General features: G+C 38.5%; 1 protein-coding gene across 1 annotated transcript; it reads right to left on the bottom strand.

Annotated features, from left to right (window-relative positions):
• Positions 1–17,412: 17,412 nt before the first annotated feature.
• LOC145566724 (uncharacterized) lies at positions 17,413–18,234 on the bottom strand. The gene has a single exon (XM_081626052.1). The coding sequence runs from the start codon at positions 18,232–18,234 to the stop codon at positions 17,413–17,415; it is 822 nt and encodes a 273-aa protein (XP_081482178.1).
• Positions 18,235–23,706: the final 5,472 nt, after the last annotated feature.

The raw sequence follows: 23,706 nt of genomic DNA, 5'->3' as shown, positions 1-23,706 counted from the left end.
GTTTTTTATCACCAAAACTTCTAAAAATTTTATTTTACCGCCAAATAAAAAATTAAAAATTGTTTTTTACCACCTGTCGTAAAAAACCTAACGGAATCTTTTAAAATCATCGATTTTCGTTTCAAACACATGCTCTTTAAGGGTTTTGGGGGGCATTTTGGTCCTTTAGATCCAATTTGAGGTCAGAATTGACAAAAAATGATCAAAAATGCCTCGTTTTGTGTGTTAAAAATACCTCGATTTGCGTGAACACGCAAAACGAGGCATTTTCGATCATTTTTTGTCAATTCTGACCTCAAATTGGACCTTTAGGCCAAAATTCTCCCCCTAAACCTATGAAGAACATGTTTTGCGCACGAAATTTGAAGAGATTTTTTTAAAATCGTTAAATTTAACGGTTTTCTTGACGTTAGGTGGTAAAAAACAATTTTTAGAAATTTTTTTGGTGGTAAAATAAATGATTTAGAAGCTTTGGTGGTAAAAAACAATTTTTTGATTTTTTTTTTGGTGGTAAAAGTCAAATTTTCCTTTTTTTTTACTTTGATGTTATTCTTCGGCATTCATTGCAATCTCTTATGGTTTTCAGAATGTTGTCGAGATCCAGTATCGGCCTTGGGCTGGCATGGCCGACTTTCCCAAGGCTTTGGAGCTTTCGGCGTGCCGTACTGTCTTCTTTGGCACATCACGCTTTGTATGGTACCTTTGATATTGTGTTGTTCGTCAGCACAACGCTGATCGCTTTGTTGTGCCATCGCCTCCGCCTGAGTCTATGTTGCACTCACGCTTGTTGGGGGAGCTGTTGGATATGAGGGAGAACTACCATTTTCCTTAGCAGGAGTTGGTGCGCATGGACGGCGATTATTCTCAAGACTTGCTTCCTTACTTGGCTCCTCCGCCCCGTCTTCCTGAGGTTCGCTTTTCTTTTAGAATTTTACTTTGTTTAGTCCTTGTTTACACTGTCGAATAACCTGATTATTCGATCGTGTTTTAGACGACTGTTCGTCGTAAGGGGAAGATCGAGGTCCCGCCTCAGTCCGTTCGTTACCCGGGGCCGATTGGCATGACTGAGGATCATATTGCTGATGCATCGGAGGGTTTCAGAAAGGCGCAGGAGTCCCTGCCAGATGAGTTCGAGCCGGTAAGCTTTCTAACATATCTTTTATTCTTCTTATTATTGCTTGTTACTGACTTTTTGATTACAAGTCACGCATTCGGATATGATGGGCTTTATGAAGTTGATTGATACTTTGAAATATTGTGTCATCAAGCTACGACGTGGTGCGAGTTGTCAGAATGGCTCAGACGATGCTCATGAGGTGTATTCATCTGTTTTCTCATGTTTACCTTTTCCTGCATCACTGATATCTTTTCATTTTGCATATTTCAAGAGCGACGGTGGTGACGGAGTTCTCGCTCGCACTCGAGGCATAGAGGCTTGGACGAGGAGGAGCCTAGTCAACGCAAACGATCCCCTGAGGTTCGTCAGCATTCTCAGACGCAGCGACAACAACCTCAGACTTCTCAGCCATTTCAGGGGCTTTAGACTCGGTGGCCGCAATCTCAATTTTCTCATCTGTTTCCGAAGACTCAGTGGCAGCAAAGTCGGCCTTCTCAGCCATTTCAAGAGACTCAATGGCAGTAGTCTCGGCCCTCTCAGCCATTCCAGCCTTCACAGCCTGAGTTTAGGCCGGTCATTACTCCTATGGACCAGAGCTTATTTTCAGTTCCATTGTCTGGGACGATGCCTCCACCGACGCTTCCTACATCTTGGAGTCAGCCTACGCAGTTTACCAGTTAGACATGACCTGCTTTGAGTACATCTTCTGCTGGAGCTGTTGGTGCAAGTAGGGACACTACTCCTCGCACTCGGATGATGCAGAGTCTTTTTGGTCTGTCATTCTCTTACTCGCGGTCTCATGACGACACTGATCCCAGTTCTGGATCTGAGCAGTTTTGACCGAGGGTTTTCATTATGTACTTGGTTGATGACACTTGACGCCATTTATGTACATGACTCACTTTGTATATTTTATTCACACTTTATGTATTTGACATTATTTACTTAATTAGTGTAGATGTTAGTGTGTGCTTGAGACTGATTGTGTGTGATTGTGTATTCACTAATGTCGCGAAAAAAATCGTTATTTTTCGTAAGTGGAGGGTACCGACCTTCCCCAAAAAGAAAAAGAAAATAAAAAAAATGGGATTTGTTTTACAACTTTCCCAAAAGAAAATAAAAATAAAAATAGAATATCAAGATAAAAATAAAAATGAGACAAGTTTTACAACTTCCCAAAAAGAAAATAAAAATAAAAATAGAAAAATAAAGATAAAAATAAAAATGGGATAAGTTTTACAACTTCCCCAAAAGAAAAAAAAATTAAAATAAAAATAAAAAAAGGGAGAATTTTATTAGGAATAAAACTCTCGAAAAACGAGATTGGAAGATAAACGGTGAAGGAAAAACAAAGAAAATCCGGATAAAAATAGGTCAAGGATAAAATTTTAAAAGCGCGTGACCACCGTGACACGGCAGAATATACCGCGTCACGGCAGAAATTGCCACGTCACGGCATTTTGTTCCGTGACACGGTGGAATTTCCCGTGTCACGGCGCGCAAATATTGCAGCGGTGTATTTTGCTCATGTAGCTGGATATATTTTTCCCGTTTCTGAGCGCTTTTGGCTATAAATTACGACCAGTTAATTCGTGATATGCATGATTTCGAAACATAAAATAGCTAGAATTTCATATTTCAATAATAATGTCTCAGAATTTTGATAATACATTGCGTGACTGGTCATATACTTTGACTAATGCAGACAAAAGAGAACTAGAATTTTTTCATGTCAGAGGTTTATTAGCATTAAGGCATGTAGCGATTGAACATGATTTTCTGAGAGCAGCCTTAGATTATTAGAGTTCGGAAACTCATTGTTTCAAGTTCGATTATGATGAAATCTGTCCGCTGCCGGAAGAATTTGGTGTTATCTTTGGCTTTCTTGCTAGAAATCTTGTTGCAATGCCTACTCTGCGTGAATATTATTACCAAGATTTTGAACGTCATCTGAATCTGACAGATCTAGATTTAAATAGAACTGTGTGCGGTAATGAAGTAGATCTAGAAAAGCTTGCAAATTTATATTTTAATCATCCTGTCTCTAAGTCATATCATGTATACCGTAGAAGGGCTTATATGCATGTTTAGCAATCTTTTATTTGCAAACGGTAGAGTAGGACATGCATGTTTAGCATTTGTGCTTGAACATGTTGAATCTGGAAGATCTCCCATGCCTACTTGCCTTGGAGAAACTTTGTGTGGTCTCGACGAAGCAAAATCTGACCTGAAAGCCATCAGGAAGGGATCTCTAGTACTATTGCAAGTAAAAACACGCTCTGCCTATTCCACGTGACACGTGGCAGGCACCGTGTCACGGTACAGGTTGCCGCGACACGGTGCATACTGCCGTGTCACGGTGCTCCTCTGCTTTTTTTTTCGCAACTAACCATCTGCGTTTTTTTTTTTTTTATTTTAAATTTGCAGATTTGGTTGATGGAGCGGTTGGAACTCTTTGAAACCCCCGACGATATTAAAAAATATGGTCCCAATGATCTAGTTCATAGGAAGAAAAATTACTCTACAAATATGTCATATGATGATTGGAAGGTATTCTTTGCAAAGAGAGAATTTTCCATTCGACGGGTAGTGCCTTGGTGGAGGCTTACTAGGATGGTTGGGACGAATGATGCACCGTATTGTCGTGTCCTTAGTATGTTAAAGTTGACTTTTTATTGCCCTTCCCGATTGATGCGACAATATGGACTTGAACAAGTAGTTCCACGCTATAACGATAGTCCCCGTGAAGTATCATTGCATGAAAGCAATGTTCACAAGTATGAGACTATTGGATTGGAAGGCCAATGTGGACTGTTTCTGCGAGCAACCAAGCTCCTCCCCCCTTATCTAGTGCATACAAGGCATGGTTGAATCCTCGAAGTAGGAGGGAGCGAATCAGATCACGTAAGTTTGACGTGAAGGGACGACTTGGAAGTAAGAAGGCACCTCCTAAAGATTGTATAGGTCCGAGAACATAAGGGATTGAATTTAGGACTCCTATAATGCCTAAGAAGAAGAGTTATGTGAAGGAAAGGGTAAAGAAAAGATGGTTTACAAGGAGAAGCAACCTAAGAACTATGAGAGGGGTGAAAGTTCAACTAAAGGTGTCACGGTTCGAGCTACAAAAGACAGACTAATGGTGAAGGCCGACCTAGTTAAAAAGAAGAAGGAAGTTTCGAAAGTGAAGAAGGATTATACCAATATTGTTTTGCCTTTATGACTTAAGTTTTAATTTTTAAATAAGGCGTATGATGCCAATAGTTGTAGTCACATTTATTTCAATAATAATAGCATATTTATTTCAATAATTACGACTTTTTCTTTTTTTAAGTGGCCGGGCCCCCTTGAGGGGTTGCCTACGTATCCTTAAAAGGAATCAGGCCATACATAGCTCTAATGAGTCTTAAACCCTTGCAACTAGGCATAAAATTTCTTGAGTTGATCCAAATTGGTTAAATTGTGGAAACCGTTGCCATCCATGTCTACTAATTGCACCGCTCCACCCGACAAAATGGACTTGACAATGTATAGACCTGACCGATTTGGTCTAAATTTTCCTCTTGGATCTAACACATTTTTGCGAAGTTCCTTAAGCACTAAATCACCTTCTTTAATATTCCTAGTCTTGACTTTCTTATTGAAATGTCGTGCCATACGCTGTTGGTAGGTTTGGACATGATGCAAAGCTGCCAAGCGTTTTTCGTCAAGTAATACTAGTTCATCATATCTCGCTCTAATCCAGTCGACTTCATCTAGTTGACTTTCCAACGCGATTCGTAGAGAAGGAATTTCGAGCTCTATTGGTTGTATAGCCTCAACTCCATAGACCAAAGAGAAAGGGGTAGCCCCTGTTGATGTACGAACAGAAGTTCGATAACCCCAAAGGGCGAAATGTAGCTTGCTTGGCCAATCCTTGTAATTTTCCGTCATCTTTTCAATGATAGTTTTCACATTCTTATTGGCCGATTTAACCGCACCATTTGTTTGTGGTCTGCAGGGTGATGATCTGTGATGCTTGATATGATATTTCTTTAATAGTTTTGCGCACTCGGCTTGGAAATGCGTTCCATTATCACTGATCATTTCTTGAGGTACACCATAGCCGCATATGATATTCTTCTCGATGAATTGAGCTACATGTTTCGCTGTGAGTTTAGCATATGAAGCAGCTTCGACCCATTTAGTGAAGTAGTCGATTGCTACGAGGATGAACTCATGTCCCCCTTGTCCTGGCGGCGTTATCTTTCCACATATTCCGGTATGAAGATTTTCCATGGTTCTGTATGCTTCTTTCTTAGCTATGCATAAGAGATTTCTCCCTAGTGCAGTCCTTTTGTGGAGTTCTCCCCTGATGAGCACATACTATGAGGCCAGGAGCCTCAAAGCACAGCGTGCCCTTTTATCAGTGTTAGGAGGGTATTCTCCTTTGGTCACGTAGTTAAGGATATCTGTATACCATGGCTCTTCATTCTCTTCTTGTTATTCTTGTTCGTCATCAAGTGTATGAACATAAGCCGGCTCATATATTCCCGATCATGCGGTTTATCACTCACTTGGCATTCATGTTTCTCTGGCACGGTACCAAGCACTCGATAAGAGACGCAATCTGAGCCGTTTTCATATCAAAGATATGTTCATGTCAAAGATATTGGAACACTTGCCCCTTTTCACACTTTTATCATTTTTTTTCTTTTTGCTATTTTAATTTTTTGAAATCACTCAAGCTTTTGAAATTGCATAAATTGCACACTGTAGACACCGAAATGTGTCTCCCGAAAAACCAAACCCAGTGATGAATATCCTTCACGTCGCTTGATTATCGAACAAGGTAAAATGTGAAAAGTATAGTGATGTGGTTATTTTTAATAAAAATACTTCTTTCTGTTTTCGAAAATATTCCTTTTCGTACCCTATTTATGAAAAACGTCCAATCCAGTTTAGTTTATTCCATCATATAATTTATTCTACAAAATATTTTAATCTGATTCCAATTGGTTTGGAAATTAGAGTTCAAGAGCTTTCCAACGACATATTATATGACTTATTTGGACTTCTGGATCAAAAGATATGATTAAAAACAAAATCCGCAAAAAAACTGCCCTAGCGCCAAACGACAGGTCTGTTGCCTGGCGTTACTCCTGTTGTCTGGCGCTAACTCCTGTCGTTTGCGACAGGAGGTTTTTTTATTCCGAATGGGACTCGATTTCTTTTCGATCGGTTTCCGGACTATTTTTCTATAAATAGGGTCCTTAGTCCCCGTTTTTAATCATTCACAACAATCATCTCTCTCTATTCTCTCTCTAAAAAAGCTAGAAGCTTTCCTTCACTCTCTATTCTTTTTCTAAACCTTCCCTTTTACAAAACTCCACATACATTAGTTCTAAACACACCTAGCTAGGTTCAAAGTTGCCTTCGCCATAGACGTGAAAGGTTGATAATTTCTGAGGGTTTGGTCCCAAATCTCTATTTTAATTATTTAATTTAATTGTTTAATTTTATATTTTCCTTGAAGTTACTAACGCGTGTATTTTGTGATTAGAAAGAGGTACGAGGCATCGAAGTAAGTAATTTAATTTCTTCATTGCTCTTTTGATATAGAAATAATGCTTAGAGTATTTTGTTGATTCCTAGTATCATGTTTGGATGTTTTATTGCTTCCTAGTATCATGTTTAGGGTTAACTAAAATTTCTAATATCATGTATATTTTATTATGATGCTTCCTATTTCTTTCCTAATATCATGTTAGTGTCATGTTAGGGCTAACTGATCTTTAATGTTTAGTGACATGCTAGGGTTTGTTATTAATCTTGTTAGTATCATGCCTAGGATCTTGCTAATATTATTAAGCTTTATTGAGATTGAGATTATGATGATGATGATGATTATTTTATGTTGCTTGACATATTTTTATCGTTATTGCTTGATCACGCCTTTTATGCATGTTTAAAGGGAATTTGTACTTGCAATCACGCTTAATAAGATAATTAATAATCTTGTTTAAGGGTAATATGATTATAATTCAAGTGATCGCCAATAATAGTTTTGTTTGTGCATTAATATTCAACCAACATAGATTAAAAAGGTTTAGGGTTAATTTATTGGTTGCATGTTAGTCAGAAAGCGCACATGAATACGAGAAGAATAAAGTAGAGGCCTATTTTTAGGGCAGGTTCAATCTCTTTTAGGTTGGATTTGTACCTTTATCCTCGAAATTCCAGTCATGGTTCCAGACCTATGGAGTTAACGATCTCCCGGATCGTTAAGGGGTGTAACCTTCGCCCTGTGAACGGTTTACAAGTTCCTAAATCTTGTTGGCGACTCTTTTGCTCTAGCTTCCTTCCCTTTGGACGCCACCATGCTTAAGTGTATGATCACAGTGGGGCGCAAGTGTGGGATGCTTGAAATATTCCCTACAGTTTTTTGGCGAGTCCAATATGGAGGATTTCTATCTTAATTCCTAAAATTTATTTTGGCAATAATTTAGAATGAGTGGATGAGACTCGAAAAGTTCCAAATATTTCATGTGTGTAATTTTGATTAACATTATTGGCATAAGCATAAAAAGGTTCGCATTGGAAAGACCATCCGTAATGCGTTAAAAACATAGGATTTTTACACGTAGGAAATTAGGGAAATATCTGTCATAACTAAAGTCAAAATAACGCTATGAAAAAAACTAGAAAATTCAAGAACAGAAAGCTGCCGAGGCATGTAGGAATTAGCACTGAGAAAACAGAGTCAACGCCGAGCGATGGCTCTGTCTCCTGGCGACAGTACTTGTCGTCTGGCGACGAAGGTATCGTCTGGCGACAGCTGCTATTTTCTCGCGCCGAATTCTTCCAATACCGAGCCAGAATCTTTTTTCGACTAGTTTTCTAGTACTGTTTGTTCGGTTTTACTTCCTGATTGAGTTTTTCCCTTTTTTCTGAACCCATATGTGTTCTACATATGGCCATAACCCTCTGGGAATTCACGCTCCATCTACCCAATCGAACGCTTCTGGCAACGACGGGTACATCCGAGTTTGTGAATTCACCAAAACAGGAAGAGAGTATAACTTGCGGGGTCCCATCCACTCACGCCAACCCTTTCAAAGGTAAGGCTTCCGCGCGGTGCATCCGGACTCATAACCATGGACCCCTTTTGACTAACCCATATCCTGAACTTTAGAGAACTAGAGCCATGGTTAGGTTGCAAACTCATTGCATCATGTTATGACTACTTGACTACTTGTGCATTATTTGCTTGTGCATAACCTACATGTGATTAAACTAACCGTTTGGTTTGACTTGTAATTATGAACATGCTTAAATAAACTAACCAAGGACTAAAGGACTTTGCTTAATTAATTTGAGCTAATAAATATGTTTAAAATCGAGTCATAGTTCCTTCGAGTCAACCCGGTTATTTTATTCCCGTATACTGCACAAGCGTCAACTTGTTTTGGTCATAGCTAGAGTTCTAGAAAGAGGTACGAGTCTTAAAACCTATGGATCTGTAGCCCCGCGTTTTATCTTTCATTTACCCTTGATTTCGTCCAATTCGGATTCACAGATCAAAAATTATGACTAAAATACTACAGCCTGTCCAGTTTAGTGCACATACGTGAAGTCTTAGCTTAGTCTTTGTTTGAGTCTAGTCACATAGTCTAGTCACATGGTCATGACACGAGTCAAACATGCCACTTACACTCATTAATCTTAGCACACACTTTGTGAATATGTCACCATGACCATGTCTTAGGTTCATGCATGAGTCATCCTTTTCGTCATTTGAGTTGGGGGTCCATTCTATCCCAAATTCTTCCACATCTCTCTATCTACATCACTTTTCCACTCTCCACATGCTTTCTCCATACATATCATTTCCCTCATTCTTTCATGATCTCTTCCCATCTATGCATGTTGAATCGAGTCTGAGTCATGTGATTGACAAACAAAAAAAAGTAATGATGAAACAAATGCACAAGGCAAGCTTCTCACCAAGATTTCATGCTTGAGGCACCCCTTGTAGCCATAACATATTACCTTTCACCCTTCAAATATACAATCCTTTCTTGATAAACCACTTTGAGCCTCGTCTAACGACAGACCTTTCTTTCTTCAATCCACATCTACCTAACCTTGGATGGGATGGTGTGCAATTTATGCAATTTCAAAATACGAAAGCTTGAGTGATTTTACATAGAACTCAAAAATTCAAAAAGCAAATAGCAATAAAAGTGTACAAAAGGGCAAGTGTTCCAATGTCTTTGATATGAACATATCTTTGATAAGAACATGTCTCATATTGCGTCTCTTTTCGAGTGCTAGGTACCATGCCTGAGAAACATGAATGCCAAGTGAGTGATAGACTGCATGATCGGGATTGCCCACACTTATCAAATTAAAAATGATAAAGCAAAAAAAGAGAGAGAGCAAAAATAAAAAAGAAAGAGCTCAAAAGTGAGAAACCTCAAGCGTACAAATACTAAGATTCAAAAGCAAGGTTGCACACCTTGGGGGGCTTATCTAGGGTCTTGAGCCTTTATCCCCTTCTTCTTCTAACCTTTAGCCTAACCACGTTACAACCCTCAAAATACCTCTTTGAGGTATACACACACTTGTGCGAGGTTCGGCTAGAGCTACATTCGGCCTGATTCCTAATGGATACGTAGGCAACCTCACATTGGGGTACGACCGTAATAAAAATGTATTCATATTTACGTTCATAATTGATCATATCAAGGGATCTCCTATGCTCATCCCTATCCATTTTGAAGCTAGACTTGGGGGCTTGATCCCTACATTATTAGCTTACCTATCCTAAGAGTCACCACTATTTGACTCTTCTCAAATATCTTTCCACACACTTAACCTTCGTAGCCTAACTTTAGTATCACTTTCACACACATCACAGATACATGATCAAATAATCCTACCTTTAGGAACCCATTGTCATGAAATCTTAACACAACGTTGAAGCATGCATGCCTTGTCCTATCGAGATCACTCATCGGTGCAATCATCATCGCATCACAAAGTATGAAGTGCTTAGGCTCCGTGCCTAAGTTACCCAAATACTTTCATCTTCAAGTCAACAATTCAAATAGCCTAGGATGAATTAATCCTTTCACTATGAGATACAACGTGGACACATACATTTGACTAAGCTCATTCAACATACCATCCAACACTTCACTTCTTCCTTTTTGTGTCTTTATTTTTCGGGAGAAAGTCATTACCCTCCACAAAATTGGCGGAAAATTTTTGCTTTTTTGCATTTTTCGAGTCACTCAATCACATTATAATGCACACACGAGTCATGTACGTTGAGTCATGTCACCTCGAATTGAGTCACACACGTGTCAAAACACATTAAATCACACAAGAGTCACACACGTGTCAAAAAACATTGAGTCAACCTCAAGTCAGTCAATCACCTTAGGTCAACCCTAAGAAAAACACCAGCAAAGTCTTTTGCAATCTTTTGATTTTTACACGATACAACCATTCAGCAAAGCTCCTATTCGTAGCCAACCGGACGATCTCAACAAACATCCTATCAAAGCTCTTTTGTTCAGAGACACGTGGACATTCCTATCAAGCTCTTTTGCTTAGAGACGCGTGGGCATATCATTCAAAACTCTTTGTTCAGAGACGCGTGGACATTTCTTTTCAAGCTCTTTTGCTTAAAGACGCGTGGGCATATCATTCAAAGCTCTTTGTTCAGAGAAGCATGGACATTTCTTTTCAAGCTCTTTTGCTCAGAGGCGCGTGGGCATCCTATTAAAGCTCTTTGTTCAAAGACGCGTGGACATTTCTTTTCAAGCTCTTTTGCTCAGAGACGCGTGGGCATCCTATTAAAGCTCTTTTGTTCAGAGACCAGTGAACATCCCCCCAAAAGCTCCATTGTTCAGAGACGAGTGAACATCCCTCTAAAAGCTCCATTGTTCAGAGACGAGTGAACATTCCTCAAAAAGAAGCTCTTTTGTTTAGAGACGAGTGACATCAACGGCGACGAAGCACGACCACAACATCAACAACAGCAAGATGGCGTTCCCTAGCTTGTGGAAGGTTGTCACATCAACAATGCAACAACAAAAATCGGTTACTCCAGAGACGTGTGCTCGACGGTGCAAGATACGCGTTTCTTAACTCTTTTATCTGTTTAACTAAAGCAAGTTTGCAGTTATCGGCTTTAAAAGTATGATTTAGGATCGTAGAACGTTCTGAATCATTCTCCGTCCCTATCGCTACTCTAACTTTTGTTTTCGAAACTTGCGTTTCACCAAACTCAGTCAAAGTAAGGGCTTCTGTAGACACCCAAATGTGTCTCCCAAATAACCAAACCCAGTGATGAATATCTTTCACGTCGCTTGATTATCAAACAAGGTAAAATGTGAAAAGTCTAGTGATGTGGTTGTTTTTAATAAAAATTCTTCTTTTTGTTTTCGAAAATATTCCTTTTCGTACCCTATTTATGAAAAACGTCCAATCCAGTTTAGTTTGGTCCATGATAAGGGTCCAATAATAGTGTAGTTGGATTGGGCTTGAAAACACCTTTCCAACGATATATTACAAGCCCAATTCCAATGAATAATGAGGAAGTTACGACCAAAATATTAAACTGGGCCTAAACCGGATTTTACTTACGACCCAATGATCATGTGGAGGGTCCAATGGTTTAATCCTATTTCTAAACTAATTAGGATTAATTATAAGATTCTATGATTTTCTAAAAGATCTAAATTATCCTTTTTGAAAAGATAAAACCAAAGAATTTGAAATTGAATAAAACTTTCCCTTTTTAAGTCCTAATTCTATTCGAATTTAAAGATGTTCAAAGACAGTCAGATATTATTTTTGTGCCTCATAATCATTAACCAAATCTTAAATGGTTGGATAGATCTTGAAATTATATTTCCAATGATATATTATAATATTAATTCCGAGCTATAATGAAAAAGATATGAATGGAATACGAAACGTTATCCAAAACTGAAACCCTTCCACTATTACGGTCATATCTTTTATTCTACAAAATATTTTAATCTGATTCTAATTGGGTTAAAAAGTAAAGTTCAAGAGCTTTCCAATGACATATTATATGACTTATTTGGACTTCTGGATCAAAAGATATGATTAAAAACAAAATCCGCAAAAAAACTGCCCCAGCGCCAAACGACAGGTCTGTTGCCTGGCGTTACTCCTGTTGTCTGGCGCTAACTCCTGTCGTTTGCGACAGGAGGTTTTTTTATTCCGAATGGGACTCGATTTCTTTTCGATCGGTTTCCGGACTATTTTTCTATAAATAGGGTCCTTAGTCCCCGTTTTTAATCATTCACAACAATCATCTCTCTCGATTCTCTCTCTAAAAAAGCTAGAAGCTTTCCTTCACTCTCTATTCTTTTTCTAAACCTTCCCTTTTACAAAACTCCACATACATTAGTTCTAAACACACCTAGCTAGGTTCAAAGTTGCCTTCGCCATAGACGTGAAAGGTTGATAATTTCTGAGGGTTTGGTCCCAAATCTCTATTTCAATTATTTAATTTAATTGTTTAATTTTATATTTTCCTTGAAGTTACTAACGCGTGTATTTTGTGATTAGAAAGAGGTACGACGCATCGAAGTAAGTAATTTAATTTCTTCATTGCTCTTTTGATATAGAAATAATGCTTAGAGTATTTTGTTGATTCCTAGTATCATGTTTGGATGTTTTATTGCTTCCTAGTATCATGTTTAGGGTTAACTAAAATTTCTAATATCATGTATATTTTATTATGATGCTTCCTATTTCTTTCCTAATATCATGTTAGTGTCATGTTAGGGCTAACTGATCTTTAATGTTTAGTGACATGCTAGGGTTTGTTATTAATCTTGTTAGTATCATGCCTAGGATCTTGCTAATATTATTAAGCTTTATTGAGATTGAGATTATGATGATGATGATGATTATTTTATGTTGCTTGACATATTTTTATCGTTATTGCTTGATCACGCCTTTTATGCATGTTTAAAGGGAATTTGTACTTGTAATCACGCTTAATAAGATAATTAATAATCTTGTTTAAGGTTAATATGATTATAATTCAAGTGATCGCCAATAATAGTTTTGTTTGTGCATTAATATTCAACCAACATAGATTAAAAAGGTTTAGGGTTAATTTATTGGTTGCATGTTAGTCAGAAAGCGCACATGAATACGAGAAGAATAAAGTAGAGGCCTATTTTTAGGGCAGGTTCAATCTCTTTTAGGTTGGATTTGTACCTTTATCCTCGAAATTCCAGTCATGGTTCCAGACCTATGGAGTTAACGATCTCTCGGATCGTTAAGGGGTGTAACCTTTGCCCTGTGAACGGTTTACAAGTCCCTAAAACTTGTTGGCGACTCTTTTGCTCTAGCTTCCTTCCCTTTGGACGCCACCATGCTTAAGTGTATGATCACAGTGGGGCTCAAGTGTGGGATGCTTGAAATATTCCCTACACACACCATCCCATCCCAAGGTTAGGTAGATGCGGGTTGAAAAAAGAGAGGTCTATCGTTAGACGAGGCTCAAAGTGGCTTGTCAGGAAATGATTGTATATTTGAAAGGTGATGGTGATATGATATGGCTACAAGGGGTGCCTCAAATCATTAGTATACCTTGTGCTTAGTTCTGCATGGATTTTTTTTTTTGATGCAATGCAATGATCATATGCAAGAAAATAAATGCTCATTTTGTTTTTTTAAAAAAAAAAAAAAAGTGAAGGGTAAAAAAACAAACTCTAAGAAATAAATTCAAGGAGGATTAAGGGTGCCTATGCTAGACTTGTTGGGAAAGGGTTTGAAAAAAGAAGAAAAATGAAGCTCGCCTCGTGTCTAGTGCTTTATCATCACTCGGTCTTCTTGCCAGCTGGAGGTATGGGAAGCTTGTTATTGTCGATCAAATATTGGATCGTCTTCTTTTAGCTTCCAACAGCTCTCAGTAGTATGACCTCTACCCTTATGGTACTTGCAATGTGCGTTTGGGTTCCAACTAGGCAACCTTTTTTCAGGTGCGAGATCTTGAATAGGTCCAATGGGAGTAATGAGTCCCTTGGCATGGAGTCGATCAAAGGCAGTATCATGGCTAATCCCAATAGGAGTGAATTCCTTTCTTAGTTGCTTTCTAGGTCCTTTATTATCCATGTCTAAGACTTCATTAAGGTCAAAGGCACCAACATTGTTACTAGAGTAGGTGTTTTCGGAAGAAGAAGGGTGGTCGTTCCTCTTACCTTTCCAGCCACTGTTATTATTGCTACTAATCTTGGCCTTCTTGTTTCTTGGAGGAACATGAAGGAGATTTGAATCAATGAGGTCTTGAACGCGATCCTTGAGGGAAAAACATTCTTCGGTGGTGTGACCATGGCCTCTATGATATTGGCAGTAGGATTTTGGGTCCCAATTGGAAGACCGTCTCTCAGGTACTAGATCTGGAATTGGACCAACAGGGTGAATGAGACCTTGGCCCTGGAGGTAGTTGAAAGTTTCGCTATAAGTCATTCCTATTGGTGTGTATTCATCAATGGTCCGTTTTGCCCGCGGCTTAGGAGCATTGAGTTTTTCATTAAAACCTTGATGGGAGGAAGAGGAAAAATAGTGATCCTCCTTTTTGTACTTTCGGTCTTGACAATGAGAACTTTGTTCGATAACCATTATTCGGTTTGCTAGTCCTTCTATTGCACCCATAAGCATGACAACAGTATTTCGTAGTTCATGAACGTCCTCTTCCAGACTTGACGAGTTTTCCCGGGTATTACTTAAGAAAATTTCTTCTTCATTGGCCATTATTACGACCCTTTTTCTTCTATCAAAGAGTGCTACAGTGTAGTCTTGGTTAAACACTCTTCTCTCCTCGATCAAGTGCTGCGGAAAGGGAAGTTAGGGGTAAAAAATTTTATTTTTGACTCAAGCTCTATTCAACATGCAATAAATGAGAAGAGATCATGGAGGAAAAAGGAGAATGATATGAGTGGAAAATGATGTTGATAGAGAAATATGGGAGAATTAGGAATAGATTAGGCCCCCAACTCAAATAACGGAAAAACGACTCATGCATGAATCTAAGACATGGTCATTGTGACATATATATACAAAGTGTGCGCTAAGACTAGTGAGTGTAGGTGATATGTTCAAGACTCGTGTCATGACCATGAGACTAGGCTATGTGACTAGACTCAAATAAAGAACTAAATAAATATTCTGAAAATTGATTAATTAGACTCAAAGTGAGGACTCGAGCAAGAAACTGGACTGTCGCCGAAGCAATAAGATTGTCGCCACACGCTAAGACCCAACGCCATGCGACAGAGTTATCGCATAGAGCTGAACACTAGCGTGTTGCGCCACGGTCCAAACTCCTGCACCATTACTAGAGCATTCGTTTGGGTCTGTTTCCAGTGCTTTACTCTAAAAGGACGGCCTATAGTCGTACTAAGTCCGATTTAATCAATTTATTTAGATTCATATTAATTACTCATATTAATTAATTAATTAAGCAAAGTCCTTTAGTCATTAATTAGTTTATTTAAACTCATTCACAAGTCAAACAAACTATTAATGTGAGCACATATAGGCTGTGCACAAGTAAGAATGCACAAGTAGTCAAGTAATCACAATATGATGCTATGAGTTTGCAACCTAACCATGGTTCTAGTTCTCTAAAGTTCAAGAAATGGGTTAGTCAAAGAGGGTCCATGGTTATGAGTCTGGATGCACCGCGCGGAAGCCTTACCTTTGGAAGGGTTGGCGCGAGTGGATGGGACCCCGCGAGTTAAACTCGCTTCCACGGTTGGTTGAATATTAATGCACAAACAAAATATTACTGGCGATCACTTGAATTATAATCATATTAACCTAAACAAGATTTTTAATTATCTTATTAAGCGTGATTACAAGTACAAATTCCCTTTAAACCTGCAGAAAATGCGTGATCAAGAAATAACAATAATAATATATATCAAGCAACAATAAATAATCATCATAAAAATCATAATAGTCTCAATCTTAAAGCAATAATTTTAGCAAGAACCTAGGAATGATACTAACAAGATTAATAACAAATCCTAGCATGTCACTAAACATTAATAAAGATCAAAGCTTTAGCCCTAACATGATACTAACATGATATTAGAAATAGGAAGCAACCTAAACATGATACTAGGAACATATATGATATTAGAAATCTTAGTTAATACCCTAAACATGATACTAGGAATCATAAAAACATCCTAACATGATATTAGGAATTGAAATAATTCAAGCATGCTTTCTATAGAAAAAGAAAGTAATTAAATTACTTACTTGGATGCCTCGTATCTCTTTCTAATAACAAAATACACGCGTTAGTAACTTCAAGGAAAATACTAAATCAAACAATTAAATCAAATAATTGAAATATATATTTGGGACCAAACCCTCAGAAATTATCAACCTTTCACATCGAGGGCGAAGGCAACTTCGAACTTGGCTAGGTGTGTCTCGAACTTGTGAATGCGGAATTTTGTAAGAAGGTGTAGAAGGGCTTAGAAAGAGGGAGAAAGAATAAGCTTCTAACTTTTAGAGAGAGAGAATAGAATTAGATGATTGTTGATGATTGTGAATAAATAGAAACGGGGAAATACGACCCCTATTTATAAAAAAATAGTTCGGAATCGATCAGAATATGGATCAGAATAAAACTGCTCCCTGTCGCGAGTGACAGAGTCTGTCGCCATGCGACAGGAATCACGCATGGCGACAAGCTCTGTCGTTTGGCGATGGGACAATTTTTTTTACGGATTTTGTTTTTATCATATCTTTTGATCCAGAAGTCCAAATAAGTCATATAATGTGTCGTTGGAAAGGTTTTTTCAAGCCCCATCCAACTACACCATTATTGGACCCTTATCATGGACCAACTAAATTGGACTGGCTATTTTTATAAATAGAGTAAGAAAAGAAATATTTTAAAAAAACAGAAAGAAGTATTTTATTAAAATGACCGCATCACAAGACTTTTCACACTTTCACCTTGGTCGATAATCAATGATGTGAAAGATATTCATCACTGGGTTTGGTTTTTTGGGAGACACATTTGGGTGTCTACAAGCGGCCTGGCTGGCTCTTTTTTTGCGGGCTCAAACTGTTCCATTACTAATTTCTGCGTATCTTTTTCTTTGTGATACTCCTCCCGCTTCCTTTTTCTTGATTTCCTTTCGACATGCTCACTGTACCTTGGCTTTGAGCCTGGATGTTGCCTAGTCCTAGCAGGCTGCCTCAGGGCTGTTATATAGCATTGCTAAGCTGTTTTTTTAGCTTCCCTTGAGCTTTGCAGACCGCCCATCATTGGTTGTGTATGCCATGGCAAGGTGATAGGTGGATACGACCCCGCATATTTTGTGAATAAGCGGTCTTCCAACGATCACATTATACGGTGATGGAGAGTCTATGACCAAGAACTCTGCTCGAACATCTCGTCGCCTTGACCTCTCTCCAATTCGAACTGAGAGCTCAATTATGCCCTCCGGAATCAGTTCGGATCCATTGAACCCTGTGACTTCATAACTCACTCTTTTTAGGTCCTTTTTATCCAGCCTTAGTTCTTTGAATGCACTAATGTATATAAAGTTGGCTGAGCTGCCACCATCTATAAGTACTCTATTTACCTCCCATTTTGTAATTCTCATAGTTACTACTAGAGCGTCATCATGAGGGTAAATTATGCCTTTCTGGTCATACTCATCAAATGTAGCTCGTGGCTGCGGGGGAAGTGGTGGCCATCTAGGCTTCTCATTGTAATTTATCTGGTGGATCATTGCTCGCAAGTCAACCCTTGCTCTGTTCACAGTTCCACTATGCACTAGTCCACCATTGATTACATACACCTTGCCCTCTGGTTTACTGTCTCGATCTCTGACCTTGGTCGGGCCTCTGTGACCCCCTCTGCGCTCATGGTCGGACCTGTCCTCTTCTCTTCTCCTGGAGGAATAAGAATGCTGCTTGAATTGGTTCAGGTATCCTCGCCGGACGAAGTCCTCTGTGTTTTCTTTCAAGTGCGTGTATTCATCAGTGGTGTGTCCATGATCCTTGTGTAAGTCACACAACTTGCTTGGATCATAATTTCTATTCACCATTCTGGGTGGCCTCTACCATTTATCGTCATCTTTGTTCACGCTGAAGATGTGGGACCTCGAATGAGTGAGCTGAGTGTATTGGTCAAACCTCCCAGGTCTGCCTCCTCGTTTCTGGTCTGATCTTCATACTCCAACCACCATATCTGCCTCCCAGCGACCTTGTTCAGCTCTACTGGGCTGAGCCACCTTGGCTTTGTTCTCTGCCCGGGTGACTTCAGCTCGCTTTACTAGGTCACTTGGTGCTTTTTTGCTCAGCATTGCCTTATCGATCTCATCTGCTTTTATGAACTCGTGCGCTTTTCTCAGCGCTTCAGCCAGCGTTTAAAACTCTTTCGTCCCATACACGCTCTGAACGGTGAGCCCGGCAGCAATCCGCTCTGGATTCCTAGCAGCGCTACCTCCTGGCTCATGTTCGGGATGGTTGTTGCTTCCTTGTTGAATCTGGTGATGAACTTTCTTAGGGGCTCATCCTTTCCTTGCACTAGTGACATCAGCTCGGTGGTCATTTTTATACGATCCACCAGGGTGACTAAGTTCTCCATGAACATTCTCTTCAGCTGATTATACGAGTAAACGGATCTTTTTGAGATGGCTCCGTACCACTCAACCGCCAGCCCTTCCAAAGTTGATGAGAATGCCTTACACCAGACTAGGTCTGTCATGGTGTACAGTACCATGTGATTCTCAAACGCCGAAATGTGGTTCTTAGGTGTTATGGTTCCACTGTACTTACACCTGGGCATCTTTATTTTCTCCATCGGCTCCTCCAGAATCTCCCTGCAAAATGGGGAATCATCTGGAATAACTTGGATTCGCGCTCGCTTCTCCGTGTCTAGACTTGGTCTTCGATCAGAGGCTGGTGACCTGCTGCGAGTAACTCGAGCCTCCGGGCTGCCCTTTTCTTGGGCTGCCTCATCCACACTCCACTCCCGATTTAGGTTTCGAGCTTCTAGTTCCAGCACCTTCTTCCTCTGTTGGACCAACTCTGCTTGCTCCGGGGTTAGAGTTATAGCTGTCGCCATCTTCGCGGCGGACTCTATAGCTGTAGCTACTGGCGAGGAGCCTGTTCCTTTACCAAAGTTGGTAAGGACTGTTGTCATGGTTGTCAGCTGCTCTTTACTGCACTGAGAGAGGTTTTGCAGAATGGCTAGCATATTGACGGGCTGCGATTTCTGGGTTACTAGTGTTGAAATGATGAGTTAATTGTTCACGCCTGTTGATGGCATTCCGAACTTAAAAGAAGAACTAGACCCTATCGAATCTATTGGCTTCGCCGCCGCTTTAGTTGCAGTAGACGCCGATCCGGCGGGATTAGATTTCTGGGATATATTGGATTTGGGTTTTTCTGTTGATCCTTTTGGATCGAGGGTTATTGACGCTGTTTTTTGTGGTATTTGGTTAGCTTCGCTGATCTTAGAGACTGGTGTTTGCACAACTTACTCTCCGACCATGGCGGTCTGTCAACTAGTCCCTTGCTCAGCTAGTGAACCTCGGGTTAGATGATCCTACCCCTCCTTCTAGGCCAATTGTTCCAGGTGTGGATCCAAAGGTTCTGCTGGCACGAGCTGGGTCCCGTCGATGACCTGCGCAAGGCAGCTCACGTAAACTGCCCTCGGGGATGGCTCGAGGAACCCCCCTCCGATGCTTAAGTTAGAATGTATCTAGAGAGAGAAAGTGTACTTAGAAAGATAGAGAGAGTGTAATAACTTGTGTATCTAACCTCTTTTCCGTTTTACTTTGCCCTCTATTTATAGGTGTATGAGCCCCTTTGTGGAGAGTCATACTTGGTCAGCTTGCGTGCTGACTCTATTGAGATGAGGAGCCCCTTCAGCTATCCTTCCAGCGGTGAGTGCGCACCCCGGGGGCCAGTCTGGGAGCCTGGTGATAGCTCAGCAAGAGCTATCCTATACAACTACCCCCTCCTTCTAGCGCCAAGTTCAGATCCAATTGCCCGTATCCGAGATCCGTGAAGACCCTGTCGTCTGGCTAAGCATCTACACAGGAAGAGAGGATTGGCTAATCCTGAGGTGAATCCAAGGATAACCTGTAACACCCCAATTTTCTAGTAAGTATAAACTTTAAATTTATGATTTTTTTCAAATATATATTAATAATTTTTTTCTATTTTCGGATTTAAAAAAAAATAAATAAATAATTGATTTTGGATAACATACAGAGATTGGTTTGAAAGCTGATAAAAAGGAATTTTGAAAATCTGTTTACTGAGTTTATGTAACAAGCTCAAGATAAGTTTGACCCTTATCTTGTGAAATTTCTAGAATGCTAAACAACTCAATTATATAAACCCCTCCCCTTAACCTCAAATTTCAATAACGTACTTTCAATCTTTTCTCAGGTAAACTATCTCTTCTAAAAAAAAAAAGAAATTTAATAATCAATATTTTGACGAGTTCGGAAGTCACCGCAACTCGTCACTCCATTGTTTCGGTTTCAGTATGTATTTGGTCTATTGGATTTTTGTGCTTATTGATTTCTAAAATTTAAAAAAAAAAAAAAAAAAAAAAAAAAAAAAAAAAAAAAAAAACGATTTTTGTATGGCTTCAGTGGAATTTGGGATTTGGGTTTTAGTGGAATCTTGGGGATATTGGTGATGATGACAATGTCGGTGGTGATGGTGATGGTGATGGTGATGGTGTACTCTGTAGTCCAATGGTGGAGATGATGATGATATAATACTATCCATCTAACTCTATAATTAGTTGTTTATATTTTATTTTTAGGGCGACTAGATTACGGGTTATGATAAATTAATCACACGCTCAAATTTTTTTTTGTATAGTCGTATAATTATCTAACTTAGAATCATTTATTTGTAGACGGAGGCTACTAGGTGACCGTTCCGGAGGTTAATTACCTTGAGTTTTACGCACGATCAAGGTAATTTTCAATGTCCATCATCTTTAGAATCCCGTTAGGAAATTGTTTTGAAATGTTTTGTGTCAAATACGTGCTTATGTGATCATATGTGATGAGTGTGCTATCGTATGATTTTATGGAATCATATATTATATATGAGTTTTCTATTTTGTGTACTAATATATGTAATTTCGAAAAAAATATATGATTTGTTATCGTATGAGTTTTTTTTTAAATATAATCTTGGGTATTGGATGATTGATTATACGTGATTGATAGTCTATATGTCATGTAGGATGACTATGGTCTAATAATACTGAAATTGTAGTATTGATACTTGAAATTAAATTGATTTGTGCAATACTTGTGTACAGTGTAATTGGATGATATAATCTAATAAGATGTACAGTGAATTTTAATTTAAGAAGGGAAATGAAACCCGAAAGGGGGAAGAACAGGTTGCCCACTAGTAGTGATGGTTGCTACTAGTTGGTTTAATTTATTATATATTGCTGTTAGTCTTCCTCCTAATCACTGGGTATTAGTCAGGGGTGTGCACACTAAGGACATTCAGTTTTATTTTATGGCCAATTGGGGTTACGCGCGACCCTCTGTAAAGTAGGTGGTGACAGGGACTAGTCCCGGCTTACTGGCGTTCTCTTTCCCTTTCTTAAATAAAGTAATAATATGTTATGTGACTATTTGAACTTGGTTGAGTGTTAAAATATTTATGAGACTATATTATGTATAAATTGTTTTAAAATAAAATTTATTTATTTTACGGGATGGAGTTGGAATTACTCAGTTTATCTGATTTTTGGGAGTCTTCTCTCTTTTCTTGTTTCTGATTTATTTTGCAGGTTGGTAGAAAGGGGTACTCGATTACGTGTGAGGAGACGTTAGAATAATCACGTAGCTAAGACAATTTAGTTTATCCCCGAATTCAATTATTTCCTCGCAGTTATTGGCTTCAAATAATTGCAGTTTGATGTAATGACTATTTTATTTGCCACAACTTAGACCACTTAGTTATTTTAAACATTATGTTATTTTTGCTTTGCATTTATTTTCTACGGAAAATAAGTGTAGCAGTAACACTTCCAGAGTTCGATGGTTGGGTTTTTGAAAGTTAAAGGTTACTCTTATTGTTTTTAAAGACTCGAATTTTGGGGGTGTTACATAACCACTCCGATGATAAAGTTAGAAAGTGTTTGAGAGAAAAGAGAAGACGATATGAAGAGAGAAAAATAGAGGGAGAGAGTGTGTGTAATAAATGTTGCCTTTCTTTTTGGATAATCTTACCTATTTATAATGACTTCAACTGCCAGGTGTCTGCATGCCATGAAAACCACTTTATTCCAAGTGTCGATTAATCAACGCCACCTACTCAGTTTTAAGAGGTGCCGATATGTATGCCGTTATTTGACGGTGCTGATATTGGTTTTACCATTATAATATCAAACCCGTTTAGAATGTAAAATATTGGTTATCGCACTGTACAAGATATCGGTATCCTCCCACACAGTCATTAAACACATAACAAAATCAACCGACCGTTAATAGTTTGAATGTGCATTAAGAACAAAATTAAAATCTAAAAAAAAAAAAAAAGTAAACTCTACATACAGCTTCATATTTGAAAGCAATATATACATATTGTCATTCCTTTTTTATTACGAAGTATAAATTAATTCTTATATGAAGTATTAATAATCGAACCAGCGACCCTGAGAAAGGATTAAAAACTGTTCTTACAGTTGCGTAGTTGAATGCATTATACTACTTCTGTTATATATTATGTGCAACTTTAGGATATTATTTGTAAGGTATAAAAAATTTGAAAGTTGCATATAATATGTGACAGGGAAGTATTGCTAATTCACTTTGGTTGTTTACTTTATGTAATAAAAAAGGAAAATTTGAAAAATATCACTATCTATAGTAGTCAATTTTTACATTGTCACCTTAAGTTTATTTTTTTTATTGTAAATACCACCTAGTTTTGTTCAAAACACTAAAAACTACCACCAATTTTCTACATGACGTCATGTTAGGTCCCACTAACGGCCTCCTTTTCATTTTCCCTCTCTTTCCCTCTCTTTTTCTTGATTTCCCCTGTTCTTCCCTCTTGAGACGGTAATGTAAAATTGACTACTATATATGGTGGTATTTTTCAAATTTAAATAAAACTTGACGGGTATTTTCCAAACCCTGCATGGTTTAGCTAAACCCACATGCAAGACTTATACTAGCCAGTGGTTTGATAATATTGCCTTACTATACATCATGGGCAAAAAATAAGGGACCCTCAATTTCTATTCAAACCTGCAAACGATCATCTAATATTTAAAATAGATATGAATTTGATTTAAAACGATCGTTTTTATTGAATTGAAATTATTTTTTATAAGGTGATAGAATAGGGCTAAAAGGTATCATACAACTGCTAAAATAGGTAACCAACAAGCACTCATGCTAATAGCAAACCTCCTTTTATTATCAAAAGTAACATCTATAGTAAAAGACATAGTTTTATAGGTGAAATTTCATGATGAGTAAGGCTAAAACCCAAAATATAACCAAATTTTAAGGTGA

This window comes from Chenopodium album, chromosome 11 (assembly GCF_948465745.1).
Source record: "Chenopodium album chromosome 11, dcCheAlbu1.1, whole genome shotgun sequence".
Classification (NCBI taxonomy): domain Eukaryota; kingdom Viridiplantae; phylum Streptophyta; class Magnoliopsida; order Caryophyllales; family Amaranthaceae; genus Chenopodium; species Chenopodium album.
Note: the sequence above shows the minus strand (reverse complement) of the source record. Positions and strands in the feature narration are given on the sequence as shown.